General features: G+C 48.2%; 1 protein-coding gene across 1 annotated transcript in view; it reads right to left on the bottom strand.

Annotated features, from left to right (window-relative positions):
* The window catches only part of USP10 (ubiquitin specific peptidase 10), a 67,339-nt gene extending 62,214 nt beyond the window's left edge, over positions 1 to 5,125 (bottom strand). The window contains exon 1 of the mRNA XM_032854604.1: positions 4,934 to 5,125. Coding sequence (XP_032710495.1) covers positions 4,934 to 5,125 — 192 coding nt within the window. The remainder of the gene's footprint in view (positions 1 to 4,933) is intronic.
* Between the last annotated feature and the right edge of the window lie 17,590 nt (positions 5,126 to 22,715).

Consider the following 22,715-nt stretch of genomic DNA (forward strand, 5'->3'; position numbering starts at 1 on the left):
GAGTGGGAGACCTAAGTGGAGAAAATAAGTCTGGATTTATGTGTGATTTGTCCCCGACTCCAGCACAACCAGTAGGTCTCATCTCAGAACAACAGCTGGGGGGGGGGGGGGGACGACAACACACACACCACTCATGGCACCCCACCCTTTCCACCCCAGCCAGCAAGCTGTCTGCATACAGCACAGGGAGTTGAAAACATTTTCTTTTTTAAAGATTTATTTATTTGAGAGAGAGAGCGCACGCGCGCGCACAAGCAGGAGGGAGGAGAGAGAGAATCTCAAACAGGTTCCATGCTGAGCACAGAATCCCACACAGGGCTTGATCTCACCACCATGAGACTGTGACCTGAGCTGAAACCAAGAGCTGGATGTGTAACCAACTGCACCACCCAGGAGCCCTGAAAAAATTGTCCTCATAAAACAAGAACAAATGGCGAAACAAAATGAGGGAGGAAGGGAAAGAGACAACTGGATGTAAAAATCAAGCACCGAAAGTACAAGAGTGGGGATTCCAGACTTTCTACTGGGGGCTCCTTTCACTTGTAGTGCGCCAGTTATGAGACTCTTGAATCAGACAGTGCAGGCTCAGAAGATGTCCCTCAAGCCAATACCAAAAACATAAATTAAGAACGAAGCCGAAGAGGCGCCTGGGTGGCTCAGTGGGTTAAAGCCTCTGCCTTTGGCTCAAGTCATGATCCCAGCGTAGTATGATCATCGGGCTCTCTGCTCAGAAGGGAGCCTGCTTCCCTTCTGCTCTCTCTGCCTACCTGTGATCTGTCAAATAAATAAATAAAATCTTTAAAAAAAAGAAGAACAGAGCTGAGGAAGGACAACTGGTAAAGCTGCACCCAAAGCCAGAAGGGAGTGGCCTGAGAGTCCCAAGAGCAGCCAGCAGTAGCACGTGGACACTCGGTGGCAGGCACTGGGGCAACACTCCATGCACATTACCATCTAACAATTCTCCAGTTAGCCAGAAAAGGAAACACTGGGAAAATATGCTCTAACCCTCTCTGCACCACCTTATTCTCCCAGTCCTAAATCATACCTCTAGGGTCTCTACACCTGACCTACTCTATTGCCAGAAGAGGACAAATGGAGAAGCACGTGTGTCAAGACAGACGGCAGAACGGAGCTATTAGCCGACAGCTTCTGGTTTCTCAGGTCTTCTGCTGAAATGGGGTCACGGCTGAGGGGCTTTCAGATAGTCAGAAAAGAACGAGCTCATGAAAAGTCTACATTCTGAAGATCCACATCCAGGTTTATGACAGATTCTACAATGTCTAATCCTTAAAACAACTACCATGAAATACCCCACGGGCTACCTTTTATGTCACCTACACTAGTTCTTCATTCGGCCTGTAATGACAAAAATGGTCACGAACAGACCTCTGGGGCGGATCACTTCAATAAACGGGCGAACTGCAATCCAAGCACACGTGAGTCTCCGGGACTGAGCATCTACACTGCTGAAGTAGCGCTGAAGAGACAAATGACAGTAATCCAGCGGCCCAAGGCCAATAAATTCCACTGCCAACAGATTTATCTGTTTTGTACCACTGTGACTCTTGCATGGGAAGCAATAAATAGAAATGTACCTGCCCAGTTACAAATCCAAAACCGAGCTCTTCCCACAATTTCATACTTAGCATACTATCCGTAAGAAATGTCCTCAGCAACCACCTTTAACGATCCGCTTGAAAAACCAGATCCATTAACAGCGAGTACTCACACGTCTGAAATCAGTAAAAACACAAAGACAAACAAAAAAGAACCGTGATATAACGAATAATTCAGGTAGAGATGATACAACTTTTCTCAACTACATTAATATTATACTCTGAACATGACACAAAGTAAACGTGCCACTAGGTTTGTCATTAAATGATCATTAAACCTTATAATCTTTTCCTCCTTTCAGTTTCCGATGTGAACCACTACATAAATCACGGAGATTCCACATAAAAGTGCACTGGAATGTATGTCCTAACTTTTGCTCTAGAGACGAATTTGGAATAAGGCAGGTCCGCTTAGCATTCACTGTAATTTCAGTGAACAGTGGTCCCAACGAGAAGGCTCGAGAGCCGGAGGGCTGGGCCCTGGCTCCGCCTCATCTGACTGCAGCTCCGTAAACCACAGCGGCAACCGTCAACTCACAAACTTTAAACAGCATGTCTAGTCTTAGGACACGTTTCGGTATTTTGCTGTCACTGTGAAAGGAAAATCAGGATCTCCAAATATCCTGCATTTCAGATCATTTTATTTAATTCAGCTGCTCACTATGTGAGACTCCAATAAAAATGTATCTTTTGAGAATTACTAATAGAGCTGTCAGTTATAAACAGATACTCAACGACAGAGTAACACTCTGCCATATGCTGTAAATTGGATCCAAGAAATTCCATAGTATAAAAAGTGGGGGCCCCACTACTGTGCGGAAATGAAAAGACTGGAGTGAGCCCGCTTCAGAGGACCAGGACAGGAGAAGCCGGTGTGATATTCACACACCGGGTAGGAGGCGCTGTTGAGGGAATTTCACTACAAGTTCAATGACCACAAAAATCTCTTCTAGTTTAAGGAAGAACTGGTCATTTCAAACTAATTATCCCAAATCATTTCATCAGACAACAAATATTCATAAAGGAGAGATGTACTCCCACTTCAATGGAAAAGTTCATCCTTTGTATTTGTTAAAATGTTGAAAGCTACTGGCATTAGAAATGTTTCCAAGTTCTGCCCTGGTTCACTTCAATCCAGGGAACAAGGTTCAATTAGTAATATGGAACTAGGATATGATCTATATAAATTTTCAAAACTGTACCTGTAACAATTCTATTTTAAAATAAAACCCTTACTATTAACCTGTGATTGTCATTCCCAATCGTAAACAAGTACTACCCCTAACACGGTGCTTAGCACATGGTAAGTTATCACCGCTGAATGAATGGATGGATGACCACCACTGACTCTGCAGGATCCCCAGGATGGAAGGTAACTGAACGAAAACAAATTTCTTAAAATGCTCAGCCTGACTCAAGCAGGATACAATCATGAAAACCTGCCACATGATTTCATTACTTGTTTTTATTACTATTCTTTTAAAAAGAAAATTAAGAGAAATCAAACAAAGGATTACTTTGCCACCTTCTCGATGCTAGAGCTTAAAATTGCTCTTAAAAATACACCCAACAAAAGAATAAACTCAGAAAGTTGCTAACACTTATGTTCAGCTAACTTTGGCCACTGCAATTTTCTAAAGATGTGTATAGGCAATATTGTAGGATAAAACGTAAATACTAGGACAATGAATGCAAACGAAATTACAATTAAGTCTACATACTGTCGCTGCTAATTACCATTTCAACGAATCTGCACCGTAATGGATGCTTATAACTACGGACTGAATTAGGGGCGCCTGGCTGGCTCAGTCCGTGGAGCGACCGACTCTTGATCCTCAGGGTTGTGAGTTCGAGCCCCACAGTGGCTGTAGAGGCTACTTACAAAAATAAAATCTTGAAAAAATAAATAATGGACTGAATTATTCCTAAACATGCTTTCTTCGTTTCTGAAAATCACTGTGTATTACATTACACATCAGTCCACAATCTTGTACTGTGATCTTACTAATTTTAATGAGCTATTCACATTAATATTTAAGTCTTAATGCGGCAAATACCAAACCTCTTAAAATATTTCAATTATACATGTGTAAAAATTATTCAAATACTAAACCTCTTTTTTTGTGTTCAAAGAACCATCCTAAACATTCACAAAAGCAGATGTACAAGTGAACAGAAAATTAGAGGAAACTTCTATCACAAACTACAGTACCAAAAATTTGACAGAATTCCAGACTCCTGTAAGATATCATTTTAAAAAAAGGTTTTAAATATCTCGCGTTTTAAATTTCACGACACGCATTAATTACAATAGCTATGAAAATCGACTTCACTTCCCAGAGAGCGAGAAAAACCAACAGCTTAGAGAGGGTTCGTATTTACCGGCCACCAGTTTTCCCAGCAGCTACTTTGTTTCACCTTCAGTATTCAACTCGAAAGCACCCTGCGGTGGTATAAAGTGCAGTAATTTCTAGAAATTAGACGTCAAAAAGCAGGGGTCTAAAACCAACTTGAAAGGGAATAATACCGCATGAGTAACTATAATGGGGGGGGGGGGCTCGACTCTACCCGTACATCTCCCTGGAAGAGAAGGGTGCATGCTACCCTTCCTCCCGCAACGGCATTACTGTACGCGGCCCCTAAACTTTAGAGACAGCTGAGACCCGGCGCGTTTGCGTTAGCCAGGCGGAGACGATTCGTGCAAAAGATGTCACTCTGATGCAAGTGAAAGTACGGTCCTGGCGACTCAATTTCCAGTTTTCTTTGCAACAGTAACCCAAGGCTGCTCCTCAGGGACTCGAGCCCACAAACCAGAAGAGCAGCAAGCCCCCCGCGGTCCGTCATGCTGAGGAAGCGACCTTCGGGGGCATGGGGGCAGCGGGGCACCCCCACACCTTGGGGTCCCACTCCGCGCGGAGGAGCGAGCCAAGGGCCTGGAGGGGCCCTGACGCTGCGGGGCCTCCCGAAGCCCCCCCGGCTGCCTCTCTGGGGCTCCCAGGCCCCCCTCCGTACCCCCGGCTCCCCCGCGGTCCACTCGGGGGTTAACCCCTTCGCGGCCCCCGCGCTCTCCGCAGGCGGCCCGGCGACCCTCCCCGCTGCTCCCCCGCCGCAGGACCCTGAGGGCTCCGCGCGGAGCGGCGGCGGGCGGCCGGGGCGCGGCGGCGGCGGCGGGAGGCCGGGGCCTAGTCCGGGGCAGCGTGTCCCGGCGCCCTCCCCCACTCCCACACGCTCGCTCTGGGCAGGGTGCGCCCGCCCGCCCCCGCGCCGCCCGCCGCGGCTCAGGGCGGCTCCCGCCCAGGACGCGGGCCGCCGGCTACCTGCGGGTTGCGGAGGGCCATGGCGACCCGTTTCAATGAGCCTCGGCGCTCGTCCGACTCCTCACGCTGCTTCCCCCGCCGCCGCCATCTTCTCGCCCGCACATACACACTCGCATCGGCCGCCGCGCCTGCGCACTGGCCGCGCGCCGCGGGGCGCGGGGAGGCCGGGCGCGCCGTGAGCGTGCTGCGCATGCGCGGCCGACAGGTGGGCGTGCGCGGCGGGAGCCGGCAGGGTGGCGTCTGGGTCCGCGCCCCTCTGCGCTGCGGGCGGCTGGGCCGCGCACTGGGGGGCCGCGGGGTGCGGCTGCGGTGCTGGCAGGGGAAAGCACAGGGTACGGAGGTGATGACGCCAAAGCGCCCAGCCGGCCCGGGCTCCTCACCTAGTGGGAAGCCACCTGGGACCTGGGTGAGACTCGGAACCGTCGGGAGCCTGAGGCCGGCGCAGGCCCGGGAGCCGCAGGGTCTCCCTAGGCTGGGGTCTCCCGAGGGAGCGCCAGAGGTCCCGGAGGAGTTCCCCGGCTGACGGCGATGACACTTCCGCCCGTTCATTCATTTGTGCACAGCTCATTCCCCGCACGTCGCGCGCCCACCCCGTGCCACGCCTATCGCCGGGCGGTGGAGGAGATTCAAACCAAACGCACGCGTGAGGCGCTTGGCTCTGGGGCCTGGCGGACAGTGAGCGCTCGGGAAGCGCTGCCTGGCACACGCACACGTGCACGGTCGCAGTCAGATCGACCTCGGGGTCACCCCAGAGGCAGGGAGACCCTGCCCGACCGCGCAGTTTCCAGTCCGGTGTGGCCCCTCTCTGAGCGGGGGACTGCAGGCAGGCCACCTCCCTTCCTCAGCTTTGTCTCCCTCGCCTGTGAATGAGACGAATGCAATTTCTTAAAGGGTTTCGGGGAGGATCATATTAGATGAATGTGAACAAAGTGGCCAAAAGAGCCAGCCCTCCCCCCCCCCGCCAAAAAGTAGCTTCTGAGATTATTACTCACACCCCTCATCCTGGGTCTCACTTGTTCAACACGTCCACAGCCAACTAAGGGCCAGACCCCGTGCTGAGCAGCAGAGATGAACAGTAAGAGCCATTGCTACATTCTGTTAGGACAAGAGGGCCCGGTCTTTTCAAAAATGGGACACCGTGAAAAATATCGGGGAGGGAGGAGATTGCTCTAAAGTAAAAGAGCTGAAAATATAACCAAATACAATCTTGACGGGATCCTGGTATGGTTTTTAAGCGAGGAGATACCTTTTGACAATGAGGAATTCGAGTACGGCTTGCTCTTGGTAATTGTAATGGTATACTAATCATTGTGCACGTGTGAAAGAATGTTCTTATTGTTCAAATATGCCTCGGAAGAATTTAGGGATGAATGTCATAATGCCTGTGAGTTCTTTTTTAATGGTTCAACAAAAAACAGTGTATAAAGACAGGCAACTCCACATAGAGAAAGAGCAAATGAGGTAGATGTGAACAATTGGGTCAAAGGGGTACTCTCGACTTTTCCATAGGTTTGAGAAAGTATGTAACGAAAAGCTGGGGGAACAATATACTATTGTATCCATGCTATGGTTACAACAGAAAAATTTTATCTGCCTGTGGATAAAGTCAAAGGGTTAGAAAAACCCAGTGATAGCTTAGGGTGGTGGATGTCTGATTTTTATTTTTTTTGAACAAAAAATAAAAATTAAGTAGGACCTAATTCTGATTTTCAAATCACTCACAGAGATATTAATGCATGGTTTCAACACAAGGAGGTAGATAGTAAAAAGAAAATATTAGCAGTTACTCTGGGCCCCACAATGCTGACTAGGCCCTGGTATTTGCAACCACTTTAGGGGCACTGGAGGAACCCAGAGTCCACACAGGTCTGAATTAAAATCCTGACTCCTCACTCACTGGTTGTGTGAATGTCAGCAGAATACACAACCTTGCTGTGAATCTTTGTAAATAGAGATATGGTTGGCAAAATAATACCAGCCCCTCTTCCTATCCCAAAGATGTCTACGTCCTAATCCCCCAAATCTATGAATACGTGGCCTCACATGACAAAAAGGACTTTGCAGATGTGATTATATCGAAGACCTTAAGATGAAGAGCTCAATCTGGATTATCTGGGTGGCCCCAGGTAAGCACAGGGATCCTTACAAGGGAAAGAGGGAGGCCAGAGAGTCAAACAGTCAGACAAGGAAATGTGGCAACAGAAGCAGAGTGGGGGGAGAGAGAGATTGATCTGAGAGAAAGATTGCTCTTATGCTGCTGGCTTTGAAGGTGGAGGAAGGGGCCAGGAACCGACGAATGCAGGCAGCCTCCTGAAGCTGGAAAACACGAGGAAACATTTCCTCCCAGTTGTTCCGGAAGGAACCTAGCCTTGCCCACACCTGGATTTTAGAACGTCTTCTGATCTACAAAATTATAAAATAATCATTTGTAAACCAACAAATTTGTGATCATTTGTTACAGCAACAATATAAATTAACACAAGGAATAATACCACCTACTTTGCAAACATGTTGGCAGGAGGAAATGAAGTAATGGCTCAGCAAATGGAAAATGGGGCCTGGCAGTTTCTAACTACCGTTCAACAAACAGAAGGGACTTTTTGTTATATCTAGGGAGGGCGTAAGCGTTCTGCAAAGAGGTAACATTTGAGCTAAGTCTTGAGTAGTTAGTATGTGTGGAGAAGGGATCCACATTTCCCCATCTAAACCAGCAGAGAGGGGCACCTGGGTGGCTCAGTGGGTTAAGCATCTGCCTTCAGCTCAGGTCATGATCTCGGGGTCCTGGGATTGAGTCCTGCATCGGGCTCCCTGCTCAGCAGGAAGTCCGCTTGTCACTGTCCCTCTGCCCCTCACCCCCACTCATGCTCTCTCTCTCCAATAAATAAATAAAATCTTTTAAAAATGAATAAATGAATAAATAAGTACACCGATGGAGATACATGGTCTGACAAGCAGGAGTTAATTCCTGGATCCCAGAGGACAGGCTATTCGTATTAGGCCTTTCCTACCTGGAAAATTCTTTTCTGGAATTCTGATAGCGTGGAGGGCTACCACTAGCTGTATGACCTTAGGCAAATACATAACCTCTCTGGGTCTGAAAACTGGGAGAAACAATACCTGGCTGAGATCTAGTGAAAATGAATATAGTAACAAGATAACACATGTAAATTGGTTGATAAAACATCCCGCAAACAGTGAGAGCCCAGTAAACACCGGAAACTATCATTATCCCCAGACTCCTTGCAAAAGAAAGTGATGTTTGCACAGGAAGGGTGTAGTGCATTTGATGGGATTTATTCAAGCTTTCAAACAAAAATTGGAATTTTGGGAAACATAGCCACCATTGTGAGCTGGGCAGGCAGCTTCCCAGTACTTAAAGATTTTTCTGGCGGGATTGGTGGCGATAGTAATAGGTTTGATTTTTTTTTAATAATGAATAATGGAACATTTCAGCATTTGGAAGACCTGCATAACTCAGTGAATCAATATTTTCCAATGATCCATGTGGGGTATTATAAAATCATGCATGAGTAAAAGATCCATTCAAGTACAAGACAAACCATTAGATTTTAATCTAACAGAGTACAAAAAAGTTCACCGATATGATTTCACATTCCACTTTGCAGTTTTTCTTTAAGAAATCTGTCCACTGGGGCACCTGGGTGGCTCAGTGGGTTAAAGCCTCTGCCTTTGGCTCAGGTTATGATCCCAGGGTCCTGGGATCGAGCCCCGCATTGGGCTCTCTGCTCAGCAGGGAGCCTGTTTCCTCCTCTCTCTCTCTCTCTCTGTCTGCCTCTCTGCCTACTTGTGATCTCTGTCTGTCAAATAAATAAATAAAATCTTAAAAAAAAAAAAAAGAAATCTGTCCACTTTGGGCAGTGATGAAAAAAATACCACAATTATCTAAAAACATCACTCCTAAAGTAAATAAATTAATTAATAATAAAATAAAATAGATTAAGCAATAAAAACATCACTCCTTTTGAGGAATACACTTTTTTTTTAAAGATTTTATTTATTTATTTAACAGACAGAGATCACAAGTAGCCTGAGAGACAGACAGAGAGAGACTGAGAAGCAGGCTCCCCGCTGAGCAGAGAACCCCAGGTGGGACTCGATCCCAGGACCCTGGGATCATGACCTGAGCGGAAGGCAGAGGCTTTAACCCACTGAGCCACCCAGGCGCCCAAGGAATCCACTTTTTAGGAAAATATCCCTCCCTCCCTTTCCTAACCACATTCTGTGTGTGAGGCTGGATTTTCTTCACAGACCTCAATCAGAGCAACATATCGCTACAGACTGAATTCAGCCGCAGATGCGGGAACTCAGTTGTTTTCCTTTAAGCCAGACATTAAAGAGCTTTGCAAAAGTCCACCATATGGGGTCCCTGGGTGGCTCAGTCAATTAAGCAATACTATGGGTCTCAGCCCAGGGTCTGGATATCAGGGTCGTGAGTTCAAATCCTGCATTGGGCTCCACGTGGGGTGTGGAGTCTACTTTAAAAAAAAAATCTACCACAATGCCATCTTCTCACCCAAGTTATTTACTTTAGAAAGTAGTTTTTGTTGGTTTTTTTTTTTTTTTTCATTAAAAAAAATGTTATGGGGTGGGCTTTGGTGGCTCTGTCAGTTAAGCATCTGACTTCAGCTCAGGTTATGATCTCAAGGTCCTGGGATCAAGCCCAAGTTGGGCTCCCTGCTCAAAGGAGTGTCTGCCTCTCCTTCTGCCCCTCCCACTACTCATGCTCTCTCTCTCTCTCTCTCTCAAATAAATAAGTAAAATCTTTTAAAAATATATTATTTTCATGTTGACATACACTGCATTTATGATTAATACATTACTTGACTTATTCTTTAAATGTCTCGGTTTTCATTCCTAAATGAAAAGAAGCAATAAGCATAATTTACAAAAATAAAGTCTTTCTGAGGTCAGCAGTGATTCTGAAGAATGTAAAGAAGTTTGAAAATTACAGCTCCCAAACCCCAGGCAGCCTGCCTCTTTGCTTGGCTTATCTGCCTGGAACTTTCTTTTCCCTCACTCAGCTCTCTGATGGCTACCATCTCTGAAAGGAGGTCTCTGGCCACTCTGTTCCTAACGGCCACCTCTCCACCTGTTATCCTGCTTTATTTGTCTCCAAAGCACTCACCGAGAGCTGCGAGTCTGTGGAATCTTTACTTTATGTGTGGGTCCTCTGTCTCCTCCCCTAGGACCCTAAGCTCCAGGAAGCCCAGGGCTAGATCCTGTTCCCTGATATTTTCCCAGCATCTACAACAGTTCCAAACATTTGGTAGGCACTCAATAAATATCTTTTGAATGAGTGAATGAATGAATGGCCTCATTTAATTCTCACAAGACCCAGCGAGGTGGATGCTATTGTCTTCCCTGTTTTAGAGCTGGGGAAACCAGAAGAATCCAAGCGACCTGCCTAGACTTGCACCTCTAATAAGTGGGGCAGCTTGAGATGAAAAACATGGGTGTGTCATTTGCAGAATTGGGATCTTATTCGGAAATTGAGTCAAGCCAAGTACCATACAAAGGCATACCACCACTCCGAGGTGGTCCCCTCGGAGCAGAGGGGGACCAAGAAGGGCTGCGTAGGAGTCGTCTGCGGCTACAGCTCAGTCTTCAAAAGTTTCCATTGGTGGGGGGTTGCACCTGGGTGGCTCAGTTGTTAAGCGGCTGCCTTTGGCTCAGGTCATGATCCCAGGGTCATGGGATCGAGCCCCACATCGGGCTCCCTGCTCAGCGGGGAGCCTGGCTTCTCCCTCTCCCACTCTCCCTGTTTGTGTTCCTTCTCTCGCTATGTATCTCTCTGTCAAATAAATAAATAAAATCTTTAAAAAATAATAAAATGAGACTTCGTGTGGGGCCATCGAGGAGCCCCTGAACCACATATGCCACCAGGGGGTCCCACGTCTCTCAGGAAAGAACTTGCCTAGTGTGAATGTTCAGGGCCACTGCAACAAGGTATCACAGACCAGGGGCTTAACCAACGGGGAATTTGTCCTCTCACAGCCTCAGAGGCCACAAGTCTGGAATCAAGGTGTGGGGAAGCAGGTGTCGGCTCCTTCTGGAAGCTCAGGGGAGAATCTGCCTCAGGCTCCCCTCCACGCTCTGGGGTTGGCACGCCTTGGCTTGTGGCTGCGTGGCTCCCATCGCTGCCCCCTGTCACGTGGTCTTCTGCTGTGGGACTCTGTCCCTGTGTCCCTTAATAAAACTGACACAGAGGACTTGTCATCCCGAGCCCCGAGGAACCTCAGGAGGTGCCCTTGACCCCTGACTGTGGCTCACTCCACAGGACACCTCTCGTGAAACCTGTTCAGTACTAAACACCAAGGCCACACTCTGCCAAGCTGCCCTGGGAGCACACGGGGACCCAGACAGCCAGCTCCTAGCCTGTGCACTGGCCGTGGCGTCCTGAGCGTGCCCACTCACCTTTTCATTTCTTCTCGTTCTCTTGCTCTCCCTCTCGTTTTTGGTGGCAGAACTCTTGGAATTGAAGTATTTTAAGGATCCATACAACACAGCTCCTCACTCACACATTGTCCTTATGCCCTTGTCCCCACCCTCCCCCAGGTGTGATACAGCCCCAGACCAGGATGCCACCACGGTCAGGGGCGACACCCTGCTAGGGGAGGACAATGAGGACAAGGCGGGGAAGAACCGCCAGTCTGCTTTGCATCTTCAACACTGAAGGCAAGCCCCCTGGAGACTGGCACCGGACTCCTGATTTTCCAGAGCTCGGGTCCCAGGTAATGCGGACGGTCCTGCCCGCCAGACAGGATGGATCCCGGGATCAGCTGAGACACGAATGTGATGCGACTCCAGTCTCGTAAAATGAGCCACTAACCGCGGTGCACTCACATTAGTAATGAATTCAAGTGGCAACGTTGCAATTTGATGCCTTTCATTTGTCTCGGTCCAGTCCCCCTTAGGAGCCTGACCTTTTCTTTCCCACCCAGCCAAGAAGTGCTTGTTTTTCATTGACTTTCAGCTAACTTGGGTTTTTCTTGTCTGCCAGACAGACAGTTCAGAGTGGGGGTGGGGGGGAAGAAACACCACCATCACATTCTTCCAATTTCTTGTAGCCTACAAAAATAAGTATCTTGATCCTCTCCCTCCTCTGCTCAGGACCCTCCACTGGCCCCCATGACTCTTGAGTACAAGGCCCTCCACAATCTGGTCCTGCCCCCCCATCTTCTCCTCCTCTCCATAACACCCTCTCCACTCTAGCACACTGGCCTCCCCACTGTTCCTCCTGCCCCAGGACCTTAGCACTTCCTCATCTATCCACCTGGAATGTCCTCCCCACAGGCCCATGGCTACTACCTCACTCTCTCATGAGGACTTCTCTGCTGCCCTTTGATAAAGTGGAATGCCCCCCCCCCACCAACTGCTTATCCTCTTCTTTGTTTCTTTTTTCTCCTGAGGACATACCCCTCCCATACCTATATTTAATCTATTTTCTTTAATGTATGTCTTGGCACTAAAATGAAAAACAGTTCCATGAAAGCAGAGTAGAGCCCAGGACAACACCTGTCACCTAAACTTTCCATAAATATGTATTGATTTAATTAAGTGCTTGGTTAATGAGCCCAAATGGGGTCTCTTGAGAGACTAGACAAGTCACTTTCTTTATCTGGGGATTCTTTAGGGACACTTGGAGAATGTGTCCAAATTTCTAAGATCACTTTTACCTCTGACAACTGTTACCTCCAAGCAAACATCAAGATTTTGACTCTTCATCTGTTAGTTCCAAGCCTGTTTTTTTCTTTTTTCCACTTGAGATGTGCTCTAAAGCCTACTGGCCTTTAGCTCCACCGCACTCAAAGTGACCCTGGGGATTTCTTCCTGCGTTGACACCCCCAGAACCATCTGGGTGGAAGATTACAGGCGGCTGCCCATTCTCTGACATTCTGACTTGAGACATGGAGTCCGCTTCCCTGTTCTGGAACTGCTGGCCCCAGGACTTGCTTTGACCAGCAGAATGTAGTGCAAGCGACACTGTCTGCGTTCCAAGGTTGAGGTTTTCTCTCAAGTACTTGGAGGGTTTCTTCATGGAGCTCAGCCCCTGTGAGGTAAGAAGCCTGAGTGACATGGAGAGGTCACATGGGGGAGAATGAGATGTTCCTGCCCTCCCCCTCAGCTGGGCCCCCAGCCCACGGCCACATCTACTGGTAGCCACGTATGGGAGCCACCAGGATGTCCCAACCCAGTTGAGACCCCAGATGACCGCAGCCCCAGCTCTTGCCACACAGAGAAAAGAAGGGCCCAGCGGAGCCCACCATATCGCAGGAGCTAAGTTGTGGTGGTTGTGTTAAGCCACTATATTTCTGGTGACCAGTCATACAGTCATAAATAATCAGATGCCGTGGTCTGTTGGGGCTGCCCTACCAGAATCCTGTAATTTCATAATTCTGGATAGCTTATAAAGAGTAAAAATACATTTCTCACAGGGCTGGGGTCTGCGAAGTCCAAGATTTAGACACTAACGGGTTCCATGTCTGAGGAGGCTCCGTTTCCTGGTTCCCAGATGGCACCTGTACTCTGTGTCTTCACAGACGGTGAAGGGAGCAAGCTCCCGGGGTTTCCCTGATCAGGGACTAACCCCACCCACTAGGCTCCATTCTCGTGAGTCACTTCCCAAAGGCCCCACCTCCTAACTCCATCACACTGGGCGGGTAGGATTTTGACACATGGGATTGGTGGGGGGAGTATAGATGAACGTTCAATCTATAGCAACAAACAGTCTCTAAACACACACAGAACATATTCCTGGGCGTCTGCATGGCTCAGTGAGTTGAGCAACAGACTCTTGCTTTCTACTCAGGTCATGATCTCAGGGTTGTGTGATCGAGCACCCAGAAGGTCTCTGAGCTCAACGCGGAGTCTGCTTGAGACTCCCTGCCCCATTCATGCTTGTACTGTCTCTCTCCAACAAATTAATTAATTAAATCTTTTTTTTTAAAGATTTTATTTATTTATTTGACAGACAGAGATCACAAGTAGGCAGAGAGGCAGGCAGAGACAGAGAGGGGGAAGCAGGCTCCCTGCAGAGCAGAGAGTCCGATTCGGGGCTTGATCCCAGGACCCTGAGATCATGACCTGAGCCGAAGGCAGAGGCTTAACCCACTGAGCCACCCAGGTGCCCCAAATTAATTAATTAAATCTTAAATGAAACAAAGCAGCCACCCAGTGCCTCAGTCAATTAAGATCCCAACTCCTGATTTTGGCTCAGGTCATAATCTCGGGGTCCTGGGATGTAGCCCCGCCTCAGGCTCTGGACTCGGTGGGGAGTCTGCTTCTCTTCTTCTCCCTCTGCCCCTCCCCCACTCGCAGGCACATGCCCTCGCCTGCCCTCTCTCTCCCTGTAAATAAAATGAATAAAATCTTTTTTAAAAAAACTCCGGAGAAAAATAATAAAAATAATGACAATGATGATAATGGTAAATAAACATAACCCCCTGAGTTTTTGCCTTTTGTTTTTACTTAAATTTTTAAAACACTAATGCCAGACCCAATCCTAGACCAGTCAGCCGAAGTCAAAGTCTCCAGATGTGGGCCTGGGCACAGGTATTTTCTGAACCTACCCCTGCCCCATGCCCCACACTGTGATAACAGGCAGCCTGGACAGAGAACCCCCACCAGAGCCCTCTGGCCTTGCCCTGCTGTGTACAGGCTGGCTGGCCACTAGAGGCGACGAGAGCTCTCACAGCTCCGTAGCTCAGCAGTGCCCTTTCCTCTGTCTAAAACGCCCTTCCCGGGGCGCCTGGGTAGTTCAGTGGGTTAAGCGTCTGCCTTTAGCTCAGGTCATGATCTCAGGGTCCTGGGGTCGAGCCCCGCATCAGGCTCCTTGCTCAGCGGGGAGCCTGCTTCCCCCCTCTCTCTGCCTGCCTCTCTGCCTACTGGTGATCTCTCTCTGTCAAATAAAAAAAAAAAAAATCTTAAAAAAAAGTCATTTAAAAATAATAACAATAAATAAAAATAAAATGCCCCGCCCTAACACTCCAGGCTAGCAAACTCCTGCTGATTCATGGTGTACGTCCCAGCCCAGCATTCCTGGAAACCACACAAGCTTTGGATTCAGGTCCTGCCACTGATTCACTGTGTGAACTTGGGTGAAGTACTTTGCATTTCCAAACCTCAGTGTCTTCACCCGTGAAATGGAGCTAATGCCAGGAGGGATTGTGTAGAGCTGTTCGGGTCAAGCATCTGGCACAGTGCTGGGTCCTTTGCATGAACTCACTCAACACAAGAGAGTAGTAGTGGCAGGGAGGAGTCCTTGTCATTGTAGTAGACACGGTAGTAAAGCGAGTAATAGTGTGTAGCGGCCAAAGAGAGGTGCTGGTCTGCCCTGCACCCTATTCCCTTTCTGGAATAATCTGGCTCCTTCCAGCAGGTGGCTTTCCCAGCTAAGCAGAGGTTGTTTCTCATCAGGTGGGCTCAGTGCTTGGTGCGTGGAGGTCCCTGGTCCAGCTGGTCAATCAAAGTCCTCCCGGGATACACCAGAGACACCAAGAGAAATGAGCACCATCACGGGGCCACATGCTCATTGCCAAGGCTTCTAGTGTGCTCGTGTGAGGTGTCTGCTTCTGATGAAGCTAAGCAGATGTCAGCAGAGGTGAAAGATGGGGAGAGACAGACAGACAGAAAGGAGAGAGGGGAGGAGAGCGGGAGAGGAGAGGAAGGAGGATGGGGGAGAGACAGGGCAGGAGACAAAGACAGAGGCAGAGAGAGGCTTGACAATGTTACTTCTACCCCTGGGGACCCCCAGCCTGAAACTCAACTGAGACCCTCCCACACCCCATCTTTAAACTGCTACTTTGGACTGGGACCCTGTCTCTTGCCACCAAATGGGCCATAAATACGTTGTTATCACTGTTGTGCAAGCATCGTTTTCGGCAGGTTAAAGCCGCGACCTCATGGAAATACATGGCGAGCCATGTCAGGGTCTCACTTAGCTCCGGAGCGAGGGAAGCAGCAGAATGGGAAGGGGGCTCAGGGGGGGACACAGGAGACTGAGGTTGACGAGGTTAATGAAAGGAAGAAAATTGTTGAGGCCGACCTGGAACAGTTAATGCCCCATGAGGCAATAAGATACTCAATTTTGGGCTACATTTTCTTCCAGACGTAACTCATTCTCATCTCTATGGGACAAAAATCATCAGTAACTTACTAGTACTCTACTAGTTAACATCTCACCTGAAGAGTCTAGGCCCTAATAGTAAGTAATAAGTCAAACACGAAGACCTTTCCCCAGAGCAGTAAACTTCCATGGCCTACAGGGGCCAAATAACCACCACTTCATGTAAATAAAGTTTTATTAGAACATGGTCATGCCCATGTGTTTACATGCTGTCTGCGGCTGATTTCCTGCGGGAACAGCAGAACTGAGGACCTGTAGCAGAGACTGTCCGGCTCACCAAGTCCAAAAATCATTACTATCGGGTCTTCTCCAGGAAAGTTTCCTAACCCTTGGCCTAGAGCTGTGGTTCTCAAAGCGCAGTCCCTAACTATGAGCAACAGCAACGGGGCATTGTCAGAAACGTAAATACTCGAGCTCCCTCTGGATTCAGGTCCCTGAATCAAAAAGTCCAAAGGCAGGCTCTCCAGGGTCCTAATGCCTTGGAGAGTCAGGTGAGCTCTGAGCAGACATGAGGACGTTGCTTGAGTAGTCGGATGTGACATCTGAAGCTTATTCAGTGTTCCGAGTTCAGAATAATTTTTCCCTTTTTTTTTCAATATTTATTTAATTATTTTAGAGAGAGAGAGAACATGAGCAGTGAAAGGGGCAGAGGGAGAGGGAGAGATAATCTCAAGCAGACTCTGCACTCAGCATGGGCCCGAGGTAGGGCTTGGTCCCCAGACTCTGAGATCAAGACCTGAGCTGAAACGAGGAATCCTACCCTTAACCAACTGCACCACCCATGAGCCCCTGGAATAATTTTTCTTTAAATGGCATATGGGAAAAAATGATGGGAGGTAAGAATGGGGAGCTAGGCAGATGGCAGATTGTGCCAAGGCAGGAAGTTAAACTATTATCCTGCATGGAAGGCTTTTGGCATAGGGATGGTGATCAGATTTTCATTTCGGGAAAATATTTCAGGCATCAGCCTGTAAACCGGGGGGGGGGGGGGGGGGGGGGGAAGGTGGTGAGGTTAGAGGAACACAAAAAGATGGGGGGACTTATAGCTAGTTAAGAGCCTGTAACCAAATCCCAGGCTGGAGACACTTTGTGAACTCCTGGATACAGCCATACCTGAAGCTAGAGAAAATTCATAGACTTCCCCAATTAGGCCTGAATAAGGTGCTGAAGAGAAGCTGGGTAACGGGGGACAGAATTGCAAGATCCTGAGGTGATGGAATCCAACAACTGATGTGTGAAGTGAGAGACAGGCCATGTTACCCTAATGGCATATTTTTGATCTGTTGGACTGGGAAGACAGGGCAGTCCAGGGGAGGAGGTGTTTAACTGCATGTAGAACCTCTCTGGTTGCTTTCAAAAGGATGGGAGAAAGAAACATAAGCCAAGGGAATGAGTGTTCCTCTCGAGGCACAGTGTGCACGTCTTGATGTACCCTTCATTCCCGCGAACACTGTAGCAGAAGTTAAGAACATCTCTCTGGTGGCAACAGCTTGGTGGCCAAGAGTGTGTCTCTTCTGAGTTTGATGCTCCTAGGCTTAAACTCTAGTCCACCCACCCACCCCGCTCCGCCAAGAAGCAGTTTCATCTGACTCGGGCCCTGCTTCTTCACCTGCACTCTTGTGATAACAAGATGAAACTCCAGCACAGTAGCAAGGAATACATATTGAGACATTGATGCAAACTGCTCTGCGAGGTATCTGTTACATGTTAAGTGTCTTGTCAGAGGTGGGTGTTACGAGGATCATTCTGCGAATGCCAAACAAACACTTTTTGACTAACTGGCTTGTGACATGGATTGTTTCTTTCCAATTTAAGATGCTTTTTCTTTTTTAAATGGAAGTTTAAAAAATAATAAAAATATCATTACCATTTAGTAGGTAATTACTATGCTGTGCTTGCTCTAGGATTAAATAAAAGTGACTTGCATATAAGATAATATGGCTCCTGTTAGCACTACTGATGTGTTAGTTAAACAATAATTTTGACTTGAACTTCATGGGTAGATTCTGGTGATGGTGGCCTCCCAGGAGAGGCAGAGGGGTGGGCTACCACCTGCCATTGCTGATGCTGTGACCTTAGATTAATAGGAAGAAGAATCAGAGGCAGGAGACTGAAGTTCCATCCCACTTTTAAAAATCCAGGTTTTTTTTTCTTTTTTTTTTTAAGATTTTATTTATTTATTAGACACAGAGAGAGAGAGAGAGAGAGAGCACAAGTAGAGAGAACAGCAGACAGAGGGACAGGGAGAAGCAGGCTCCCTGTGGAGCTGGGAGCCAGATGTGGGACTCGAGCCCAGGACCCCGGGATTAAGACCTGAGCCAAAGGCAGATGCTTAACGACTGAGCCCCTCCAGCGCCCTAAAAATCCAGTTCATTCTGATTCTTTCCAACCATAAAGGCAATTCAAGCTCAAGTGCTAAACAGGGTAAAACCAAGTAAAAAGAAGAAAAATCTCATTTCTCTTCAAAAACAAATGCTGTTGACTTTTGGCATACAAGCTTCAGATCTTTTTAAAAATATATATTTTTTAACATAACAGTGAGGATTTACGGGGCACCTGGGTGGCTCAGTCGTTAGGCGTCTGCCTTCAGCTCAGGTCATGATCCTGGCATCCTGGGGTTGAGCCCCGCATTGGGCTCCCTGCTCTGCGGGAAGCCTGCTTCTCCCTCTCCCACCCTCTGTGCTTATGTTCCCTCTCTCTTGGTCTCTCTTTTCCTGTCAAATAAATAAATAAAATCTTTTAAAAACAAAACAAAAATAACAGTGAGAATTTTGCTGAGTTCAATGAGGCATAGAAAACATCCAAGACAATGCCTGGCACTTAGCTCCCGCTCGGGAAATAAGTGTTAACATTCTTATTATTGGTTATCTGATTTTGTATCCTGGCTGTTTCTATGTAACTATTTTTCCATCTTATTAAAAAGGGGAGAAAAAAAACCTCATAAACATTATTTTAAGTGATTGTACAATATTCTAACCTGTGCACATTTCCTGTATTTAAATTGCATTAATCCTTCATTCTTATGAATATTAATAAGCATCCCCATGCTTAAGATGGCCTCCATCTCAAGTTAGCATATGGTATTAGTCAGGGTTTTCCGGAGAAAAAGAGCCAATAGGGTGTGCATATACAGAGACGGAAATTTCTTTTTTTTTTCTTTTTCTTCTCTTCCACACCCAGAGATACGACATTTATTTTAAGGAATCAGTTCATGTGATAATGGAGGCTGGAAGTCCAGAATCTGCAGGATGGCCTGGCAGGCTGGGGACCCTGAGGAGGGGCTCATGTTGTAGTTCCAGCCTGAAGGCAATCTGCTGGAGAATTCCCTCATGCTCTAGAGAGTTTCACCTTTGTTCTAGTAAAGCCTTCACCTGATTGGATGAGGCCCATCACGATAGAGGGCAACCTACTTCACTTCACTGTCTGCCAATTTAAGTGTTATTAATCTCGCCAAAAAACACTTGTAGAGAAACACCCAGAATAATGTTTGACCAAATACCTAGACACTGCAGCTCAGCTAAGTTTACACATAAAAATTAACCAACACAGATGCATTAACTAAATCAAGATTCTAGACCTCCAAAATCGAAAGCCAGATCTTGAAACAGAGTAACCACATCAAACCACTGTCCTCCCTGGGGAAGCAGATCTTAACAAAGTCTTCTACAAATATCTCCTTTGATATTATTGTGACGTCTCTCCATGTGTGGGACGAAACCAGCCCTCACTCTTTGACGGTCAGGGTTGATGGGACACAGAAATCTTTCAGCTTTCCATTTCCCAAAGGGTAATGTGCTGACACAGTGTCTGCTGTTACTAGCAGAGCACAAAGGGGGAGGGGGCCAGGGTTAGACAAGTTTTGGAAAAGACTGGTTTAAGCAAAGTTAGATGGATATAAGTTAGATGGGTATCTGATGGGCCTTTTGGAGGATGTGAGATACAAATGTGTACCCTGGTGTGAGTCTCTAAGAGGTAGATTTTGTCTCCAGGATTTCCTAAACCTTTCTGGACCAGAACTATTTATTTAGTTTTTTTAAACTTTCAAAACCAGTGCATGACTTTGGTCGCCTACATAGATCCGATCTTCTCAAGGAGGGTCAGCAAAATTGAATTGTGCCAACAGAGCTCCTTTAGGTAGCTGCTTAGGGGACCAGGGTTCTGCCGGTCACACCAAGGGACATGAGTCGCCTCCAGCCATCTCCTCTCATGGCCCCAGAAGATCTGAGATGAGGTACCTTGTCCAGGGGGTATGGACCGAGCCATAGCTGAAAACTGCCTTCCTGATGACTCACAGCCCATGCTTTGTGGACATCACAGGGAGATCTAGTCTCGTTCCATAAACAGGAGGCACTGAGCAAAGCCTTGCTCCAGGCTCCCACGTTAGGAACACTGGATGGGGAACTAGGTCTCTTGAACCTCAGCCTGGAACAGGAAAAAAAGGCCTAGAGCTTAGAAGTTTGGAGCTGCCTGTATTTTTAGCGCCTTGTGATGACTGAAGGAGTGGGGCCGCGGCCCCTGGGGAGGATGAGTCACTCCTGTGGCGTGCCTGGTCAAGTGACCTGTGGAGCCGGAGGAGGCTGGACATCAGTCAAAGGGCTGGGCCACACGGCAGCTTCCTGCCCACGTCAGCAGGCAGCCCACAGGCGTGGTTCTCTTTCTCTGCGATGCAGTAGGTGCGCGGTCTGGCTGAAGTTTGCTCCAAGACCTTTTCCAGTCTTTGAAGCTGGAAGCTGGAGCTACCCCTAGACCGGGTTGTGTCTGGCCAGAGAGAAGCCCTGTGGTTCAGGTTTTGGCCAGTGACGTTGATTTCTCACAGCCCGGGAGGATCTGCGGCTGGAGACGGGAGACAGACACCTCCAGAGCGCAGTGGTCCACAATCGAGCCCAAGTTATACCCACCAGGAGGCGCTGAGTGTTCTGGGGTGTTCCCTGTGACGGCGATGGCGCTGGTCCAGGGGACCATGGTTTGAGGACCCCTGCTCTAAGGTGCTCTTCGAGGATGCCCTGAGCTCCCCCCACCCCACAGGCCCAAATTGAACACTACCTCTATTCTCATCATTTTGTCCATTTTAGAACCCAAGCCGGGAGCTTTGTCTCCCGGCTCTCAGCCTGGAGCTATCTGGGACCACAAGCTCAGAACTCAGAGAACGGACTGGATTATTGCTTAATCCTTTCCCCAGCTCTATCGAGATAGAATTCCCATCGACAGAGTTGGCCCCTTTGAAGCGTACAGTTCCAAGGATTTTTTTTCATGGGTGCAGATATGTGGACCCAGAACCACCACTGATTTTAGGATATTTTCATCACTGCAAGGAGGAAGCTGGTACCCGTCAGCTACAGCTTCCTATCCCTGTCATCCCTACGCCAGCCTTGAGCAACCCCTAATCCACCTCCTGGCTCTCCAGATTTGTCCATTCTGGCCCTTGCATTGTAGCCTGGATCACAGCGTCATTCCTGTTCACAGCTGAGTAATATTTCATTGTATGCTTATAGCCGTTTCGCTTCTCCATTCATCCAGTGCTGGGCTCTAGTTTCTACAGTCAACGACTGACTGGCCTTTTGATAAAATTCACGGAACTGTACACAAAGAGGATACTTTATTGTATGCTAATTTTAATTTTTTTAATTTTTTAGAAGATTTATTTATTTAACAGAGAGACAGCGAGAGAGGGGACATAAGCAGGGGGAGTGGGAGAGGGAGAAGCAGGCTTCCTGCTGAGCAGGGAGCTCAATGCAGGGCTCGATCCCAGGACGCAGGGATCATAACCTGAGCCGAAGGCAGACGCTTAATGACTGGGCCTCCCAGGCGCCCCTGTATGTTAAATTTTAGGAAAAGGACAGAGGCACTTTCCACTTCCTGTCTTGGAACAGGGTTGGCCTGAGCTGCCAGGTGAGAGCTCAGCCGTCTCTGAGACCCCAGGTGGGAAAGGTCAGGTGCGCAGTGCACGGGGCCAGCAGGGGCCAGCCTCCCCTCCAGAGTGGTGTGAAGTGAGGCCGTGCCCCCTGCAAGAGACCCTGGCTAAGCCACCTTGGGATGCAGTAGGACCTCCTAGGTGGGCCCCGGCCGCTCTTCTGACCCACGGAGCTCTGAGCTACAAGGAAGATGTCACCAGGTCTATGTCATTTGTTGTTTATTTCAGGGCATTAGGGACAGGGCAGCTGCGGCCCCTCCCCGGGGGGCTGGGTCTCTCAGGGAACACTCTGGCCAGCAGTGTCCACATGCAGACAGCCGGCTCCCTCCTCCTACCCTTCCCCCTGCCCCATCCCTGCTTTCCACCGCAGGCCCAGACTTTGCTTTGAAAACAGCGCAGGTCACTTCCCTCTTCTGTCTAAGCCGTCTGTGATTTGTCCCAGCTCCCTCTCAGTGCCTTTGTTTCCCTCACCTGCCATGCACACTCCCAAAGTGGGGCTTTAGAAATGAAAAGATCTAGGGTGACTGGATGGCTGAGTCCATTAAGCAACTGCCTTCAGCTCAGGTGGTGGTCTCAAGGTCCTGGGATCAAGCCCCGTGTTGGGCTCCCTGCTCAGTGAGAAGCCTGCTTCTCCCTCTCCTGCTGCTGCTCCCCTGCTTGTGTTCTGTGTCAAATAAATAAAATCATAAGAGAAAAAAAAAAATAAACGGCTTTGTTGAGATAGA

Source organism: Lontra canadensis, unplaced genomic scaffold, assembly GCF_010015895.1.
Source record: "Lontra canadensis isolate GAN:19392208 unplaced genomic scaffold, GSC_riverotter_1.0 scaffold8, whole genome shotgun sequence".
Classification (NCBI taxonomy): Eukaryota; Metazoa; Chordata; class Mammalia; order Carnivora; family Mustelidae; genus Lontra; species Lontra canadensis.